The sequence below is a fragment of the Haliotis rubra genome, unplaced genomic scaffold (assembly GCF_003918875.1).
Source record: "Haliotis rubra isolate DU_JTF1 unplaced genomic scaffold, ASM391887v1 Scf498, whole genome shotgun sequence".
NCBI lineage: Eukaryota > Metazoa > Mollusca > Gastropoda > Lepetellida > Haliotidae > Haliotis > Haliotis rubra.
In genome coordinates this window covers 166479-180849 of record NW_025767188.1, presented here as the reverse complement: position 1 = coordinate 180849, position 14371 = coordinate 166479, and the positions used below count along the sequence as shown (strand labels likewise).

The 14371-nt window shown below is 42.7% G+C and overlaps 1 protein-coding gene across 1 annotated transcript; it reads right to left on the bottom strand.

The window, feature by feature from the left end:
- Positions 1–2042: 2042 nt before the first annotated feature.
- LOC124291593 (tripartite motif-containing protein 45-like) lies at positions 2043–5850 on the bottom strand. Its single transcript, XM_046728615.1, has 3 exons — positions 5782–5850; positions 4470–4766; positions 2043–3691 (listed from the first exon to the last, which is right to left on the bottom strand). The coding sequence occupies exons 2-3, from the start codon at positions 4759–4761 to the stop codon at positions 2043–2045; spliced, it is 1941 nt and encodes a 646-aa protein (XP_046584571.1). The 5' UTR covers positions 4762–4766; positions 5782–5850.
- Between the last annotated feature and the right edge of the window lie 8521 nt (positions 5851–14371).

The following is a 14371-nucleotide window of genomic DNA, read 5'->3' as shown; positions in this document are numbered from 1 at the left end:
GTGGTTATTTATGTCTGTAAATATTCACCGCCTCCTGCTCTGTTTGAAATCTTTCACCAGTCTAGACATTTCCTCCAGACCCTCAAACAAACCCTGCCCGGTCGAAGCGCATGTCCCCTGGATGTACCACTTCCGGTTCGTCATCTTTTTGCTTGCAAAGTAACATTTATCCATTTTCTGCTTACACATAGCAATATCAATCGCCAAAACGCAGCAATATGCATGCAGTATTTGCATCCATTTCACATGTAGAATGATTCTGTAGGATATGAAGAGAACCTAGAATGCATGATATGATACACAAGTACGAGAAATATGCCGCGATTAACAGCTGAAGAGAGAGAAAGAGCCATTGTAATGGTGCAGATGGGGTCGACATACAATGCTGTTGCCAACGCCCTCGGATGCCACCGTATCACGGTTATAAGACTTATTCAGGGCTTCAGACAGACTGGGGTCCCCGGAGACAGACCAAGTAGTGAACGTCCACGCATCACAACGCCAGCTGAAGATAGGTACCTCCGTCGTTAAGGAAGGAGGGTAACGTTTCTTTTGGCGTTTAGTATAGTGTGAAACAACAAACAACTGCAATACATTCAACAAATTAACAAGTGTATTATAAAAGTAACCCAGTTTACAAATCAAGACACATCATAATTAGAAATTTCAAAGGCAGAACAATTGCAAGGGTAGTATAACATATTGACAAAGGAAATGGCAATGTTCTATACAGAGCCAGACATCACTACGTACTTGTAACACGTCAGGTCTTTGATGGCATTTAGAAGGGATACACATCAGGAAGAGAGTTTTATCGATGTCAACTTCTTTACTATGAGGAACACAACGTTTCTTACTCCTCCGTCAAGTGAATGAATGATATGAGGCAGAGAGTATATAACTGTACACGTCGGTATAAACACTGCATGTATCAATTTATAACACGCACACTAAACACAAATTGTGATAAAATAGGGGCCGGATAGACCAGTGGTTAAAGCGTTCGTTCGTCACGACGAAGACCCGGGTTCGATTCTCAACAACTTACAATGTGTGGAATAATGTGAAAAGCAGCGTAAAACCGCAACTAACTCACTGATAAAGTATTCATTCGTTCACTACATTTTATGGCGCTTCATATACCTCTCATAACGCATTATTTCCCTTTGACCGCTCAGTTGTCATGTCAATCCCACATACCCGCTGTTCAACAGACAGAGCTGTCGGTTTGTACATCACAACACATCATAAGTTGGCAAGACAATTCATGTGTATGTGTGCAGTGGTAGTACTGTATCTATCTGGTGATCGTTTGGCCACAATGGCTGCTCTAAACTGATTTCATGCTCCAACTAGTTTGGCTGCTTTTGTACCGACCAAACACGACCCCGTATCCAACACTGAGTTAACATCAACAGCATAAATGTGATCAGAATAACGTAGACAGAGTTGTTAAAATGTGAGCAAAGACGATTGCCCTGCTATACATATCACACAACATGTCGAGAAGAGAGTGAAAACCGCTGTTAAACATGCCATAAGACCTACAACCAATTCATTTAATTTTGTAAAACAATTGTTCATCAAAGTCACTTAAAGAAAAAGTGATTCAAAATCATTACAACTCAAAATATCAATACTCTACATGATTTTGGACCACATAGTGTTATCTGAATATAAAGTAGAAGTAATGGCCGTTTACATTACATTACATTCCAGTAGGTGAGAGAGTATGGTTTTATATAACTTTTACCTTTTAGCAATATTCAAGCAATATCACGGTAGGGGACACCAGAAATGGGCTTCACACATTGTACCCATGTATGGAATCAAACCCAGGTCTTCGGCGAGACGAGCGAACGCTTTAACCACTGGGCTACCCCACCATCCCTCATTAAATTACAAGTTGGGTCTTTCTACAACAGGTATGGTTCCTCACGTTCACATCAAAAGTCAAATGTTCCTACAGTGCATCACATCATATCTATCCAGGTAACATATATCTATATTTAACATACAGAAAGAGATTGTGACATGTTCTCTCACTTACAGCATGTAAATACCTTCACTACATCTGATGTACACAGGTACATACAACCACGCCCATTAACACACAGTCCCCATGGATTCTTGACACCATCCTGTGATGTCAGTATGTTTCTAACAAACTGTCCTGACTCTGTCAGATGGATGACTCTGTCTAGTGAGAAGTCTGTCACCAGGATGTCGCCTGTGCTGGTACTTGTGATACCTTGTAGATCCTCCAGTGCTGTGTCTCCCGTAGGTCTATAGTTGAACACCACATCACCCTCGGGGGTCAGACACACGACACAGCTGGTTTCCCCGTCAGACACCAGGATGTTTCCTGTCCTCGTGGTACAGATGAAGCTGGGACACTTTAAGATGGTTCCACCTTCGTGGCCAGGACAAACTGACTTCAGCACGTGTCCCGACATATCCAGGAAGTCAACACAGGGAGGAAACTCGGCACCTGCTGCTAGTGTTGATGGTGTCAGAGACGTTATACCCAAGTACTGTTTGCTGGTTGTGATGGTCGACAGCAGCACCAGGTCAGGGTTCACTTCAACTGTTACAATCTGACTGGTATCCCACACAGTGACAGCCACCTGGTTGTGTTTCAGCCTTGTTATACCCCATGGTCTACCTCCCAGACTGAGCTTGCTGTGACCCGGCTGACTGTTCCTGGTGTAGAAGGACTTTACACTGTTGTTGTTGTAGTCTGTAACTACCACTGTGTCTGTACCATTCACCTCTAACACCGTCACATCAGTGGGGTCTCCCCCACCTGCATCTCCTACTACTGTCACGTTAATGGTGTCCTGTAACACAGGAGTAGCCTTCAGGTCCAGCACATCGTCATACTGGACGTGTATCTCACCCAGATGGAGATCTTCCAGTGCTCTACTCAGCTTGTCCGTGTCCTGTCTGAATGTTATCCTGTCTATTCTTCCCTTCTCCTTCATGTCTTCGACTCCGACAGCCTCCACATCACCGGCCTCACATCCCTGATACATCTCATACACATCCATGTCACACTCAGATTGTAGAGCCTGGTCTATCAGCTCAGCCTGTTGTTGGTACATCTGTACTGACATCTCACCTGACTTTACGTCTGCCTTCAGTTGTCCAATGTGTCTGTCAGACATCTCTTTCAGTTCAGACAGAAGTTTCCGTTCCTTGGCTTTGATCATCTGTATTGCAGTGAGACTTGCAGACTTGATACTTGATTCTATTTGTATATATAGCGCCAATTCTTCTTTGACAAGGGAGTTTTGTTTTCCAACATATCTTTTCATCTCATTGTCTTTCTTTAACAAATTCTCTTTATTCCTTTTCAGCTCGGTTTTCATTGCAGGAATCTCTGACTCAATTTCAACAACCATGTCACATTTCCTGTGATGGATCGTGCAGCATGTTTGACAAACAGCTGTTTTACAATCTTTACAAAGATATTTGATCCTTTTATTCTTGTGAACTTTACACATGACCTTTCTCTTGACCTTGACCTTTGTCTCACCAGACAGGTCAACTACGTCATGGTGACGGAAAGATGGGATTCGTTGGTGCATCCTTGTACATTGTTCACATAGTGCGTCGTCACAAACAGAACACCAAGATGTAGCTGGAGTTGTCTCCCCTTCCTCCTTACAATAACTGCAGTTAGTTGTATCTGAAATAACCATTCATTCGTGTGGTGACATTAACCTGGTAAGACATCACAATGTATTATAGGGCTAGATGTGGTGATATTAACATGGTGACATCACAATGTATTATAGGGCTAGATGTGGTGATATTAACATGGTGACATCACAATGAATTACAGGGATAGATGTGGTGATATTAACCTGGTGACATCACAATGTATTATAGGGCTAGATGTGGTGATATTAACCTGGTGACATCACAATTTATTATAGGGCTAAATGTGGTGATATTAACCTGGTGACATTACAATGTATTACAGGGCTAGATGTGGTGATATTAACATGGTGACATCACAATGTATTACAGGGCTAGATGTGGTGATATTAACCTGGTAACATCGCAATGTATTATAGGGCTGGATGGGTCGCATCATGTTCCTACTTGACACATGTGAGAAAATGAATCGGAAACATCGGAACACGTCTCAGGTTGAAACGTCATGTAAATATGTTTGAAATTGTCTCACCGTAAACGTTGTTGTACGGATCATGAATAAGGTTTATATATGTCTTTGGTCATGTCACCTGATATGCTGTGTCTTGCTCGTTGAACAGATATCCACAATGAACGTTCACATTCCTCACAAACAGTTTTTTTACATACACCAAACTATACTAGTATATACATAGAAGGGGTCATACAATGTTCATAACATCACAAACATTTATATTGCTTAAATCAATTATTCTGTTACCTGCTTGTAAACAACACGTATATTGCTACAACCTACATCTATTCACCTTTAGATCCGGGGCCAAACGAGTCCAACAGTCCCTGGATGACAAAGATAGGCTGGACGTCATCCGCCCACTCCTCCACTGGTCTCTCGGGGTCAGACACTTTCGTCATCTTGCTGCAGAATGGACACAGGAGAGACTTGGCACTGATGGCTTCCCGTCTGGTTTTGGTGTAGTTGACGACACATTTCCGACAGAAGGTGTGATTACACACAAGTGTACAGGGCTTGTCAAACACCTCTGTACATATGGAGCATGTCAGGAAGTGTTCTGTCAACTTCTGGGAGGTCGCCATCTCTCCTACCAAAAGTCAGGAGACACGACATAAACATTCTATCCACTATACAAACCACAACATTCATTACACGAACACCGACCATATTTGTAGTCCCGATTTACTGACAGGTCTAAAAGAACTATGTCTAGTAAATCCTGCTCTTGGAATTATGAACGATTGAAAACATATTCCAGATGTATGTAGATCCTATAATCAATGAGAGATAACATTGGTAGACGGGTTGTAACTGGGCCGTGTTTATTGTGTGTGTATGATGTGAGCGTGTGTGGATGGCTCTGTATTTCTGGTCATACGTAAAACATGGAACAGCCATTCCCTCACATATTTCACGTTATACACAAACAATCCTGTATTTTAGAAGCGTTAGAAGCTGGATATAGAATAAAGGGAAGTAACCGTGTGTTGGTTTGATTCTGTCAGTCTTGTAGATTCTTTCTTTGGCCTGATATTGATACTGGATACTTTTTCATACGTAAAACACAGAACATAGATTCCCTCAGATATTTCACGGTTTACACAAACACAAAATTCTCTCTTTTGCCTGACATACTGGAACCGTTGAGCTACAATACGAAAGTTTATGGGCAGTTGTGTAGCCTTTGTACTGATTTCTGAACTTAGTTAATTTTAGAATGCAAATGTTCATTACAGCACATTTCTTTGTTGTTGTTTCTACTGGTTTCAAAGCTTTTTCTTTTGCGGAATTAATTCATAATTTAGTTCAGATCAATTCAGTGATAACTTTAGCAAAAACACATTATATACATACATCCACATACATTGGGACAGACCTCAGTATTGAAGTCAACAGGCAGATCAAGGAAGTAATGAAAGTATAGACACTTCATACACCATGCTCAGTCTAAATATTGCAGAATATCAGGGGCCCGGATTTGAGAATGTGCCTGGATATGACCCAACAGTTAGATGAACCATTGTAGTGTTACCTGTACACAGTAGGACAGGTGTGTAGCGTTATAACTGGAATAGACACAGCCCCTGTGACAACACACTTACCCGAGACAGCCAGGTGACCGGTCCAGAGGGAAAATGAGCACAGAAAGAGATATACCGTCCAGGGTTGACGTGGTTCATTCGTCATCAACTCGTCATTCAGGGACAGTTTGCATGTTACGGAAAGGGACGAGTGATGTCGGATGAGTGATTGTGTTTTGAAATCGCTTTGAATGCGCAGGGTCACGAGTCAAGATTTATTGTCGCAATCTTATAGCTGTGATAGTGTCAGGCTCCTGTGATATAGCTGGATGACTGCATAACTACAGTCACTCACTCACTCACTCACCCAGGAATAAGTCACACCGTTATCTTTTTGTGGGTCTGCTACACTCTACAGGTTCACAAAGCACATGTTGTCTGTTGGTTTGGGTTTGAATATGGAAACTGTTGTACCTTGGAGAACATGAACATTCATGTTGACTCGTCTGCTCGTCAGACGGAAGACCCGGGTTTGATTCCCAACATGGACCAAATGTGTGAAGCCCATTTAGGTGTCCCACCGTGATACTGCTAAAAGCGGTGTTAAAACACTCCCTAACTTTTCTGAGGACTGGACTGGACATGTTTTTGTACTGACGTTTAAAGAGTAAATGCTGAGGTATACTTGACGAGATTTTGTTGTGCTGGTATCAAAGAAGGCGACCGGAGTCCGTCAGAGCTCCTGGACATGACATCCGCACGTTGACCCTGAAGATTAATGAAAGATGTCGGTACATTCTCAGAAGTGTACAGATTGGTCAAGACTTGCTTGTGGTTAACAACGGTCACGAACCGTATGCTTCATTCCCATGGGATTCTGGTTATCAAGGATCAAGGAACATGTCGTCCATGGGGACTCTTTGAATAGGCTCCGTCAGTAGGAAGAATAATTGTTGTCATGCACCGGCTGCTTGGATGCTGCCATAATAGCAACCACTCGTTTATCCAGCCAACACTCGACTATCTACAGACTACCGTCATCAACATGTGGCTGGGTCACAGTGACAACACGCAAAGTGAAGGCAGGGTTGTAAGTTTACTTCCAAGTGGCTTGAGAATTCAGTGTACACGCTAAACCCTGAAACAATATAATAACAATATAATAACAATGTTCAGCATGTTTACAGAACATACATTTACGTCTATTTGTAAATATTCAGTACATTAACAGTATTAACGACGATTCCACCAGTTGACAACATACAACCGTGGGACGATCCCAACTATGACTATGTTTTGAATAGACCTACTGCACACTGGTATGCAAGCCACTTGCCTATCACATGTTCATGGAAAACTGATTAGATACTGAATTAATTTTTCCTCGGTCACGGTAACATTTGCAGTCATGATAACGGCAATGATCAATGTGTTGAGCCTGTATTCCGGTATACATCAGTATGGGAACACTGAAATAGTTACGTTCGAGGTTCATGATTTTATGAAGATTATTAAATAACTTTCAGCTTTATTTCATAAAATGCGTCTTCTGCTAAATTTGTCCGTAAAGGTTTAAGTATGGTGATAATCTTTTCTATGAAATACGTACCGTTACGGAAGTCGATAAGTTCGATCTCACTACTGTATACAGTACAGAAGTACCCTAAATTCGTTAGTATATGTTTTGGGAGAAGTCGATGTATCGTCTCTGATATGGTGCATCAAACATCAGTTTTATTACATTTTCGATTTCCATACACGTGTAAAGCATCGGTTATTTGTCGTGATACTTAGTCATATAAATCTGCAAAATATATATAAAATGATAAAGACCTGTAACCTCCTTAACAGCTGATAATAGATATAATAAATATAGATGAAAAAAATAAAACTGACAAATCTTTTTCTATCTCATTAACTGTCAGCTAGTGAAAAAGAAAATTCTTCAGTGTGTTCTAGTAGTAATGCGTAAAGTGTGATCAGTCCCATCTGAACAAGTCCCTGGATTCAAACGGACGAATACAATAGACCAAAACCAAACCGAGTCAGTGTAAACTGTCCATATAGACATAATGATAAGCATGGAAAGATATATTTGATACACTATAAAACCTTCGATTGAGATACTTTGCCATTATTTGTTGTTGTGAAAGCCAGGTGATAGGGAAAGGCGCTTACCTTGCTTCGTAAGTGATGATGAGGGGAGATCAACTTTATAGGGTTCTGCGAAGTATTCGTGTCCGTAGTCGTCAGTGTCTCGTCTTGATCTCCTAATTGTCATCTGTCAGATTTGGCGGGTAAGTTGATCACGTGCCTCGATCACACCCGGAAACATACGAGCAGCATCGGATGGCCAATCCAAAGCTACCCGATGTACGAGTGCTGTAGCACCCATCACTACGTTGTGTTTAGAGACCGCCTCCGTGGTGTGGTGGAAGTTAGAGCGTCCGCCCGGAGAGCGGAAGGTCGCGGGCTCGATCCCTGACCGCGTCATGCCAAAAGACCTTAAAATATGGTACTTGTTGGTCCCTGCCTGGCGCTCGACATTAATGGGTACAAGGACTAGTCGGATCGGAGTCAGTATAATGTGTCTGAGTCGGGTATTCATGCTTCACTGCGGCATGGTATCTCAGTGGGCTAGCACTATAAAACCGGCTTAAATCTGGGCTAGTACAAGCAGCCACACACACACTTACTCATGCATGCACGTCGTCATATGAGCGAAATATTCTCAAGCACAACGTAAAACTCACCTCACCTCACCTCGCCTCGCCTCACCTCACCACACCACACCTCACCTCACCTCACCTCACCACACCTCACCTTGTGCAAACTGCGATAACAACAAAATTATTGCTATCACTATTATTGTTATTGTTCTATAAAAATACCTCATCACGAGTTATCTCCCTTCCACCGCACAGTTGTCAAATCAATCCAGTAACAGGTGTTGATCGCGTTGAACACGAGGCAGAAGACGCATGTCATTTGACCGTAAACACATCTCTCCCATGTGGAGATATCCCAGAAACATATGTAGTCTATCTGCTCTACATCTGTTGTCTACCTGCTCTACATCTGTAGTCTACCTCCTCTTCATCTGTAGTCTACCTCCTCTACATCTGTAGTCTACCTCCTCTACATCTGTGGTCTATCTGCTCTACATCTGTTGTCTACCTGCTCTACATCTGTGGTCTACCTCCTCTTCATCTGTAGTCTACCTCCTCTACATCTGTAGTCTACCTCCTCTACATCTGTAATCTATCTGCTCTACATCTGTTGTCTACCTGCTCTACATCTGTGGTCTACCTGCTCTACATCTGTAGGCTACCTGCTCTACATCTGTAGGCTACCTGCTCTACATCTGTAGGCTACCTGTTCTACATCTGCAAGGTCCTCTCAAACCCACCATGGCGTGTCTTCCATGTCACTGTTTATGTATTTACTGTTAATGTATCACACAAAGGTATCAAAAACAAAAAGCATACATCTTTGTTCGTATACTAGTATGTTTTTTATCACGGCCAATAGATCGTCGTCACTATGCCTTCTTGGCGTTTTACTTTCATTATATGTCCTCTGTGACCTCCTTCCGTGATTCATGGCAGTTCGTGAGACACCGTGAACATCAGGGTTAGAATTGATCTTCAGTAACCTATGCTTTTCGTAACAGGCGACTATAACGGGATCGGGTGGTCAGGCACGCTGACTGGGTTGACACATGTCATCGTATCCTAATTGATTAGATTGATGTTCATGCTGTTGATCCCCAGATTATCTGGTCCAGATCCGATTATTTTGCAGAATGCCGCCAAATAGCTGGAAAATTGCAGGGTGCGGCGTAAAACTAAACTCACTCACCTCAGTCAATCACTCGTGGATCACAAATAGATGTGTCTACATTTCTCATCAAAGCGTAAACAGCACAATTCAGAAATACGCTTGAATTAAACTGTTGCAATATTTATTGATAATTACAAGTTTCAAACAAGTAGATACAATTCCTGGATCATTAAGCACACATGTAGTAAATACATATATATGGTGAGACTACACTACCACTAGCCGTAAGGCTGCACTACCACTAGTCGTGAGACTACACTACCACTAGTCGTGAGGCTACACTACCACTAGTCGTGAGGCTACACTACCACTAGTCGTTAGACTACACTACCACTAGTCGTAAGGCTTAACTACCACTAGTCGAGAGGATACACTACCACTAGTCGCGAGGTTTCAATACCACTAATCGTGAGGCTACACTACCACTAGTCGTGAGGCTACACTACCATTAGCCGTGAGGCTACACTACCACTAGTCGTAAGGCTACACTACCACTAGTCGCGTGACTACAATTCCACTAGTCGCGAGACTACACTACCACTAGTCGTGAGGCTACACTACCACTAGTCGCGTGAGTACAATACCACTAGTCGTGAGGATACACTACCACTAGTCGCGAGGCTTCACTACCACTAGTCGTGAGGCTACACTACCACTAGTCGTAAGGCTACACTACCACTAGCCGTGAGGCTAAACTACCATTTAGTCGTGCGGCTACTCTACCACTAGTCGTAATACTACACTACCACTAGTCGTAAGGCTACACTACCACTAGCCGTGAGGCTACACTACCACTAGTCTTGGGGCTACACTACCACTAGTCATAAGGCTACACTACCACTAGTCGTGAGGTAACACTACCACTAGTCGTGAGGCTACACTACCACTAGTCGTAAGGCTACACTACCACTAGCCTTGAGGCTAAACTACCATTTAGTCGTGCGGCTACTCTACCACTAGTCGTAATACTACTCTACCACTAGTCGTAAGGCTACACTACCACTAGCCGTGAGGCTACACTACCACTAGTCGTGGGGCTACACTACCACTAGTCGTGAGGCTACACTTCCACTGGCCGTGAGGCTACACTACCACTAGTCGAGTGACTACACTACCACTAGTCGTGAAGGTTCACTACCACTAGTCGTGAGGCTACACTACCACTAGTCGTGTGACTACACAACCACTACACTACCACTAGCCGCGTTACTACACTACCACTAGTTGTGAGGCTACACTACCACTAGTCGTGGCGCTAAACTACCACTATTCTCGAGGCTACACTACCACTAGTCGTGTGATTACACAACCACTACACTACCACCAGTCGTGAGGCTATACTACCACTAGTCGCGAGGCTACACTACCACTAGTCATAAGGCTACACTACCACTAGTCGTGAGGTAACACTACCACTAGTCGTGAGGCTACACTACCACTAGTCGTAAGGCTACACTACGACTAGCCTTGAGGCTACACTACCATTTAGTCGTGACGCTACACTACCACTAGTCGTAATACTACACTACCACTAGTCCTGAGACTACACTACCACTAGTCGTGAGGCTACAATACCACTGGCTGTGAGGCTACACTATCACTAGTCGTGAGGCTACACTACCACTAGTCGTGAGGCTACACTACCACTAGTCGTGAGGCTACACTACCACTAGCCGTGAGGCTACACTACCACTAGTCGTGAGGCTACAATACCACTAGCCGTGAAACTACAATACCACTAGCCGTGAGGGTACACTACCACTAGTCGTGAGGCTACACTACCACTTGTCCCGAGGCTACACTACCACTAGTCGTGAGACTACACTACCACTAGTCGTGAGGCTACACTACCACTAGTCGTGAGGCTACACTACCACTAGTAATTGCTAAGAGCTCGAGATACATACGAAATAAGAGAAAAGTTACATTGAAACGGTGTTAGCAATGTAACCCTCGCAGAGCAAGTCAATCACTTCTGTCGTGGAAACGATCGCCTGTACAGGACCACAGGATGAGTTAAATAATGGTTGCAGTCCTGGTGGCTCTGGATCAACACAGAAGACTCTTCCGTCTGATTTCAGGATGCTGTTCTTCCACAAGGCTACAAGGCTAGCAACTGCCATGCATCAGCTGTCTTGACACCATTCTGAACACAGTCTAGCGACAAATGTTATTTATAATCTATATATAGGGCTCGACGTGGAGTTACACCATGGATACATTTGTACACAAATGCTCCCGAGCTCTCATGGAGATGGTCACCAATGAGCTTCCTTTCCTATACCTAGGCGCTTTTCATATCACCATTCACCTTTCCTATACCTAGGCGCTTTTCATATCACCATTCACCTTTCCGATACCAAGGCGCTATTCATATGACTATCCACCTTTCAATACCTAGGCGCTATTCATATGACTATCCACCTTTACGAGTGGGAGTAATCGCAAATGAATATTAAAATATGTTCATTTATGATAAGTTAATGAACCAACAAATAAGTAGATATTTTATGATTTGAAATATTTGAAGCTTGAAGTTGTGCAAACAAGTAACTGTAATAAATACTCATTAACATACCGATAGCGTCGAGTCCAATCATCAGAATTGTAGCTGGGTCTCTGGAAAACCCGGAGAAGAGGCCTTCTATATTCCTGGTTATTATCATATAAATCCATCTGTATTTAAGTTGAACCAGTTGTTATGCACAAAAAATATGAATGTTATCAAAAGCCTAGCAGTCTACCTGAAGAGAAACCTACCTGTTTGATTGCTATACGGTGATGCATTATATTTATGTTTATGTATTGTATGCGCACAAACAAACAATCATGTATATTTTGTACCCTTGGCCATGAGGCCATTATACGAGATATACTCTTACTCTCACTCTCACTCTCACTCTCTGTATCTATTTTTGTCACGGAATGTTTACCTAAACAATCTCCATGGGTGTCACAACGTGATAAATTATGACGTTACACGTGTACACTAGTATACCACTTAATATGGGCAGTGATATGGACAATGAAAATGTGTTAACATGTTGCTACTCTTATAGTAGGTGTAGGAATAGTCACTCAAAGAGCCCCTTGTGTTATTCAACTTGCTAAAGTACCCATCTGTAGCGTCGTTGTGTGACTTGTATTGAACCAGTGTCACTGAGGGACACTCGACTTGGTCCAATATCGCTTTGAAATGTTCCCAAACCCATCTGTACCCATCTGTAGCGTCGTTGTGTGACTTGTATTGAACCAGTGTCACTGAGGGACACTCGACTTGGTCCAATATCGCTTTGAAATGTTCCCAAACCCAATAGAGTATCATTAATCATGCAACAGATCTGGCCACCATTACGGGTATCTAATATTGCGATTTTTGTGTTGGGTCTATATGCCAATAGTGTGTGTGCAGATTAAAGCTATACACATACCACACAACAACCGACTGTTAAACAGGAGGGAGTGAGTTTAATTTTACGCCGCATTTAGCAATATTCCAGAAATATCACCAGAAATTAGTACCCATGTGAGGAATCGCACCTATTTAACAGGATACCTCTGTCTATTGCAGACCAAAAAGCTTCAGCCAAGCTTAATAGCTGTTGTTGTTTAACGCTGCACTCAGCAATATTCCAACTATATGGCGGCGGTCTGTAAATAATCGAGTCTGGACCAGGCAATCGAGTGATCAACAGCATGAGCATCGATCTACACAACTGGGATACGATGACATGTGTTTGAAGTTTGAAAGGAATAAACTCGACCATTGACGAGTGGCGGTTGCAGTATCCAGTTTCTCAGTGGGCGAGTGGGTGGTTGTGTGAATAGCGTTTTACGCCGCAGAGTAAACAGAAGGTATTTTGGGCAAAGGTCTTCTGTCAGCTTTAGCCACACTAAGGTTGGGTCGGACCAACCTTAAAATTTCACCTTAACTAAGGCTACCTTAGCGTAAGGTAGATTCGTACAACGGGACGTCAACCTCAGCAAAGGCCTAAGGTTAAAACGTAAGGTAACCTTAGAGATACGGTTGTTTTGTACAACGGGACCCTGGAGATTGACAGTGGGGATCTCTCTCTGTGTCTCTGTGTCTCTGTCTCTGTCTGTCTCTCTCTGTGTGTGTCTCTCTCTCTATGTCTCTCTCTCTCTGTCTCTCTCTGTGTCACTCTCTCTGTCTCTCTCTCTGTCTCTCTCTGTCTCTCTCTGCTCTCTCTCTGTCTCTCTCTCTGTCTGTCTCTCTCTGTCTCTCTCTCTCTCTCTCTCTCTCTCTCTCTCTCTCAAAACAAAATAGTGTGAAACAACAAACAACTGTAATACGTTCAACAAATTAACAATTGTATTATAAAAGTAACCAAGTTTACAAATCAAGACACATCATAATTAGAAATTTCAAAGGCAGAATAATTGCAAGGGTAGTATAACATATTAGCCAAGGAAATGGCAATGTTCTTTACTGAGCCAGACATCACTACGTACATGTAACACATCAAGTCTTTGATGGCATTTAGAAGGGATACACATCAGGAAGTGAGTTTTATCGATGTCAACTTCTTTATTATGAGGAACACAACATTTCTTACTCCTCCATCAAGTGAATGAATGATATGAGGCAGAGAGTATGTAACTGTACACGTTGGTATAAACACTGCATGTATCAATTTACAACACGCACACTAAACACAAATTGTGATAAAATAGGGGCTGGGTAACCCAGTGGTTAAAGTATTCGTTCGTCATGACGAAGACCCGGGTTCGATTCCCAACAAATTACAATGTGTGGAATAATGTGAAAAGCAGCGTAAAAGCGCAACTAACTCACTGATAAACTATT

What these genes read in the sequence shown, in the direction of transcription:
- LOC124291593 (XM_046728615.1), bottom strand. Translation starts at nt 4,761, where the DNA reads ATGGCGACCTCCCAGAAGTTGACAGAACACTTCCTGACATGCTCCATA. An exon ending in GTTTGGCCCCGGATCTAAAG is followed by an intron (nt 3,692 to 4,469) that starts GTGAATAGATGT and finishes TGGTTATTTCAG; the next exon opens with ATACAACTAACTGCAGTTAT.